We start from the raw sequence: 6108 nt of genomic DNA, 5'->3' as shown, positions 1-6108 counted from the left end.
ACTGGACACAGACTCTTGCATCAGTGCCATTCATCGATTTATATGTCGGCCCCTTTCCGCTCAGATAATGGCACAAACTTCCCAGCAGCAGAGAAGGAACTAAAAAGAGAAATTGCAAAATTGAACAATGGGACAATTGAAAAGGCTTTACTGAAGTTGATCCATTGAGGACAGCAAATGGAGTTTCAACAGCTTCACATCATGGCGGTGCTTGGGAAAGCATGATTAGGAAGTTGCGGTTAATTTAAATTTTTTAATTTGAATCTATTTATTGATCCCCAATGGGGAAATTACAATTTACACTCTGTGTCCACACTTTGTTAGTAATCACACACAGTCCTGAACTACACACACACACACACACGCTCAGGATCTATACATGCACTAATGGAGCGATGTCAGAGTGAGTGGGTTGCCAGCTGAACCAGCGCGCTGAACGGTTAGGGTGGTACGGTGCCTTGCTCAACAGCACCTGGCAGTGCCCAGGAGGTGAATTGACATCTCTCCAGCCACCTATCCACACTCCCTATGGATTGAGCTACTGCCACCCCCAAAATCTGTTATCTGTTCTACACCAACAAACCTTAACTGATGAAGCCTTGGTCACTGTCTTATGTGAAGCTGAGGCAATCTTAAATGATCAACCCATTAACCCTTCGGATCCCAACTATCTGTAACCTGTAACCTGAACCTGTAACGCTAAACAGTCTTCTTACATTGAAGAAAAAAAAACAAGTTTGGCTCCAGGTCTGTTTGATCAAAAGGACCAGTATGTAAGAAGACGAAAAACGGGCAAAGTACATTTTAGATTTATTCTCGAAAAGATGGGCAAAGGCATATCTTGCTTTGCTACAGGAAGGGAAAAAGTGGACCAAAACAAAACGTAATCTTGCAACAGGAGACATTGTTTTTAATGCGGATGCAATAGCCCCATGAAATTCCTGGAAAATTGGAAAAGTGATCAAAACATTCCCTGACAGGTCCGGCCTGGTCAGATCTGTTCAAATCCAGACGAAAACATTGAAAGACCATTGACAAAATTGTGTCTATTAATAGAAAATTAATGGCCTATGTAAAAAGTTTACATGCTAAGCAGACTAAAGAAAAAAAATAAATTGGTTTAAGGTAGCCTACAGCCTGGAGTTTTTATAGGTTAATTTAAGTTTTACATGGTCCCATATATGTTTGAGTTTGTCTTGTATAGCCTTAAAGAATTAGGGGCTGGTTGTGTTTGAGCCATTTCATTGGTGATCAGTGTGTGACGCTGGAGGTGGAAAATGTATTTAAATGTAGCCTAATTGGTTCAGCTGTGTTGGGCACACCAATGCCAGTTTTTTTAATTTTTTTTTTTTTTTTTAACGTGGTGAAGTATATGATAACGTGGTAAGATTAAAAGAGCAGTTATTTTGTTTGATTAGTTTTGTTTATTTTAAACAAAAGGATTGTCATATCCAAAGTGAAGTTTAGACTCTTGGACAACAAGTTATTAATTGGCAATCGTTAGTACAAAGACATGTATTTACACCGATGCCACACGTTAATTACCGACCAAACAAAGGAACAAATGTGCAGCAACAGTTACCTTGAGTGACGTGAAATGGCATTTTTCACGCAAGTCTAGGGTTTACAGAGAATGGTCCAAAAAAAAAAAAAGGTAGCTATCGAGTGGGTGGCAGTTCTGTCTTGTTGGTGACAGAATGGCCAGACTGGTTCAAGAGATAGCAAGACAACAGTAACTCAACTGTGGTATGCAGAACAGCATTTCTGAAGAAAGGCAACACGTCACGGTAAAGCAGGTGGACTACAGCAGCCGAAGATCTGACAGGGGTGCCAGTCCTGTCAGCTAAAGCAGGAAACTGAAGCTACAACTGACACACAAATCCACAAATGTCTAAAATTGGAGAAGTGTTGCCTTGTTTGATTGGTCTCAATTTCTGCTGGAACATTCACATGGTAGAGTCAGAATTTGGCATAAACAACATGAAACCATGGATCTTTCTGGATTGTTTCAACAGTTTATTACCTAAGAATTCCTACTCTATTAGAATAAAATTGAGTTATGGCTAGAAACCTGTTATGTTGTGATCTTTGACAACCAAAATAACCAAAATCGAATCAGTTCGAGTCAAAGCGAATGTGTAAAATTTGAAGAAATTCCCTCCAGGGGGACCTAAAATTTCATTCACAAGAATGGCACTGACGGATGAACAACCCAAAAACATGTTTGTTAATAGCGTGGAATACGAGCAGTGAGAGCAGTTAAGGAGTTTATTGTTTGAGTCGGAAAGTGTAGCTTTTGTTATCCAAATTTCAATTGAGAATTTCTAAATTGTACTAACAAAATGTCGAGCTACACTTGCAACTTTTATAGACGTTGCTGAAGTCGGGTCTAGTTGTGCTAGCATAAAGCTACCTCGAAGACCATCAAGTCTGCAGTGACCAGGGAGGACTGAATCAAAACCAAAAAGAAATTCGCTGTTCCAAGTGTTGAGAGTAGCAGATAGAGTGGAGGTAAGCTAATGCTATTAGCTAAAAGGTACAGTGTTGACGTGGCTTCATTAAGTTACACACAAAAACATGGAATGATAGCAGTAACTTCTCAATTTTTTTAATAATATGGCCAAACACATCTAAAAATCTATCTTTTGTGGTAGACATCAGGACCACCAGAATGGGACAGAAATATGTGCAGATGTACATATGGACAACCAGAAAACATAGTGCCTCCAGCCATGGCAATTGTGAAGGTATGAAAAACCAAAAGAGGAAACAAGACTTCAGTAGAGTACAAGACAAGTGAAGCCATGTGTTTATTGGAGGACCTAACTGGCTGTCTAGCTTTGCACAAAACAATGTGTAGCAAGGGCAGTAAAGGAAGGGCTTAACATTGTCAAAACACTGACCAATAATTATACCACAGGAACAGTGGCTAAAAATGAAATAAAAATACTGTATACTGTACTATAATACTGAAAACTTTGCAAACTTTGGCACGGTTTCACTTTGAATTAAAACATTAAAGATGGCTCAGATTTTTCAAGTTTTATCAAGCTTTTCCGTTCAGCCAGCATGAACCATACTAAGAGCAAGTGGAATGCAGAGATCATTATTGTTATTGAATACAATTGTGCTTCTCCTACTCAGTGACAAATTATAAAATAATCACTCCCTCATAAATTAAAATGAGTCGTTTGTCATTCAGTGCAGTTTCTCATCACAGCTGGTTTTGCTGTGACCTGAGCCGTTTTCTTGTGGTAGTTTGACTCAGCTCAAAGGAAGAATAGCTTGTCTGAAAGCTGGATGGCTGGCTCGGAGTGCAAGTACTGTCCAGACAGGTAAGCCAGCTTGTGAGCATACTTGCATGGTGCTGGCACACGAATGGTGCCCGGCCAGTTCCAGTACAAATGGCACATTTTGAAAGTCAGCCTGGTGTGGGAAAAAAAAAGCAATGTTAAATGTGTCCTAACCAAATGTTTACATTTAAAGCCTTATTTCATTTGCCAGAGGACTATGAAATAACCCCTTTTCCCTTTTCCCCACATATATACACCCTTTTACCTTATTTTTTTATATATTTGGTGGGTTTATACTTTATTTGACAGATGCATCCCTCGATACCTATGGTACTGTACAAAAACTAGTACCATCACTTTTCAGAATTTTGGCATCAACTTGGTACCAGAGTATTGGTCCTCATGATATTCTTAGTCTGAATACTGTTCCTTCACCTAGTTGGTCACGACATGTATCAGTGTTGGTTGTTGTCTAGTTATCATGTAGTCGGATTGACTATGAATTTTACACCAAGAATCTAAAATAAAAAAATCCAATGGCATGATATAGATGACCCGAGTCAGGTACATGAATGGTATTTCACCCTTCAACAGTGTATCATGAAATAAGAGTCTCTATTGCCTATTTTCCATCCCAAAGTGTGATAGCTTTCTTTGCAAATTACTATGCTAAAGCCTTGGAAAATATACACAACATAAAACTTGGACAAATCTAGAACAAAGGTTTAGATTTACACTGATCAGAAATTAGGTGGAGGTCCATATGTTTATGCCTTACTGAGAACTAATCTATTACAGTTTTCTGATGGTAAACATTTCTCATTGTTGAGAAAGAAAACATTTATAGTATTCAATAAAATATAGAAAGTTATGCATACAATATGGTCTGACTAATAATCTAATACCAAACACAGTAAATTTATATGGTCTTTGTGCGTGCCAATACTTGAATTAACTTCAATATAGACTGTCATTAATAAATATTGTCCAAGTGGAAGAAAGTACCAGGTCCTACTGTTAAAAAAAAAAATCATTCAGATAGTTTTTACAGAATTAACATGTGTACCCGTAATAAAAAATGATGCTCCATGGATAACAAATCAATACCTTTGCAAATGGTCTGGTGAGAGGTTTGCTGTGTTGTACAGGGAGATGTAATGTGTTGGAATTCCACAGCCCTGGCGAATGGAATGTGCCATTAAAAAGAAATCCGTCCTAAATGGAAAAAATAAACAACCAAAACTAAGTGTTAGAAACTTCAGATGGCTAAGTGCTGTCTCTGATGGTGTCCTCATCATAGTTTACATATTTACTATTATTTCCAGCAGATGGTGTTGCAGCCTTTTAGATGCATGCAGGTCAAGCTAAAAAAAATGTTTCTCTTCCACTACGCTGTTAGGCTACTCATACAATCAAAAATGTAAGAATAATCACTTCATTGTACGCTCACATAATTTCTAATAATTTTTTTCCATAATTTCCACCTGTATTACATTCAGATTCTGCACACAAATGGTAACAGTTTTAATTTTGTTTTGTTTGAACAAATTTGCTTTTCACCTACACTGCTATTATAAAAGCTAATTAAAGCAGAGAGCAGACCATCTGTTGCCTGAGGCTGGATTCAGAGTGAAAACACTTGGCACATGGGGAGTTTTGCTGTATAGGCATCTGGCAAGAACAGACAAAACCATTTGGTAAAAGACTGACCAGTCTTGCTGGGTAAGGGTGTGATCCAGAACAGTTCCAGGTGGAGGTGTGCCAATGTTGTTTGCTGCAAATGAGTAGAGGGTGGTGCTGATGCGCTTTTGGACCACAATAAAGACCAGCTTGGGCTCATAGCTGGGGAAAGTCTCAAAGCATTTGATCAACTGTGGGATCTCATACTGCTCCACCATCTTTAGTTGACCATCCGACACACCATCTCGATACACCACGATCTTCTCTGGCAAGTTGTGGTTCACCTGTAAAAAAGAACATACAACTGCAATGCACTGTGTGTGGCATAACACACTTTGCCTACCTAGATAACATCTGGTTGGAGATCACGTCAGTACCCACTGTAAATATATGCAAAACCTTGCATTTCCAAGATTGTTCCGTTGCCACCGCCGGATTTCACTCTTTTTGGCCGGATGTCCGGTACCTTCTGCTTTCTTGGTGTTGGCAGTCTAAACTCCATTGTATGTATGAGGCCTATGTTTAACTGGTTCTAAGCTATTTTGCAGAGGCACCATGGCTCTGCCCGGCGCTTAGCGACACCGTTTAACTTTGAAATGTGTTTTCTTTGGACGCAAGCAAGAAAAAAATGCTCAGGATAATCGCCGATCCTGCTTTTGATCTCCATCAAAATTAAAAGCTTGTTTCAATCAATTTTGGATTTAGAGTCAAAATCATGACAGAACCATAGGTGACTGATCAGAAGGTTGTGAGCGGAAAAAAAAAAAGACGAGAGGATATGTCCCAGTCATTTGTGATTCTTGGCCAAATGGTAGAAAGGGGCATTCAATTTCAAGACATCTATGTAATGCATGTTTGTAGTACTTACCTCGTAGTAGGGCTGCACGATTATGGCCAAAATGATAATCACGATTATTTTGATCAAAATTTTGATTGCGATTATTCTCACGATTATTTGTTGATTTTAACCAAAACAAATGTTAACGTCACAGAGGCGTTTATAACTGCGAGAGGGAGTGTGATGGACACTACTCACCGAGACACGGCTGACTCATTATGAACAGGTCCAGCACGGGTCGAATGGCGGGATTAACGTCGTATGTATGAAACGTCTGTATCGTCACTGCGCTGCATT

The 6108-nt window shown here is 39.1% G+C and overlaps 1 protein-coding gene and 1 long non-coding RNA gene across 4 annotated transcripts in view; one reads left to right on the top strand and one right to left on the bottom strand.

Moving 5' to 3' along the window:
* LOC116689102 (uncharacterized) overlaps positions 1–6108 on the top strand; it is a 14757-nt gene that overhangs the window by 6003 nt on the left and 2646 nt on the right. The window contains exon 2 of the long non-coding RNA XR_004331922.1: positions 2260–2266. This is a non-coding gene — a long non-coding RNA (uncharacterized LOC116689102). The remainder of the gene's footprint in view (positions 1–2259; positions 2267–6108) is intronic.
* Positions 2996–6108, bottom strand: part of piwil2 (piwi-like RNA-mediated gene silencing 2) — a 31181-nt gene continuing 28068 nt past the window's right edge. The window contains exons 22-24 of one of the 3 annotated variants that reach the window (XM_032515435.1): positions 5004–5257; positions 4410–4508; positions 2996–3407 (exon numbers count right to left, since the gene is read on the bottom strand). In XM_032515435.1, coding sequence (XP_032371326.1) covers positions 3215–3407; positions 4410–4508; positions 5004–5257 — 546 coding nt within the window. In that variant the 3' untranslated portion in view covers positions 2996–3214. Of the gene's footprint in view, positions 3427–4400; positions 4509–5003; positions 5258–6108 lie in introns of all 3 variants that reach the window. The other 2 variants (XM_032515436.1, XM_032515437.1) reach the window with 2 other exon arrangements.

Source organism: Etheostoma spectabile, chromosome 5, assembly GCF_008692095.1.
Source record: "Etheostoma spectabile isolate EspeVRDwgs_2016 chromosome 5, UIUC_Espe_1.0, whole genome shotgun sequence".
Taxonomy (NCBI): domain Eukaryota; kingdom Metazoa; phylum Chordata; class Actinopteri; order Perciformes; family Percidae; genus Etheostoma; species Etheostoma spectabile.
The sequence above is the reverse complement of the archived record's forward strand: the minus strand, read 5'-3'. Positions and strand labels throughout refer to the sequence as shown.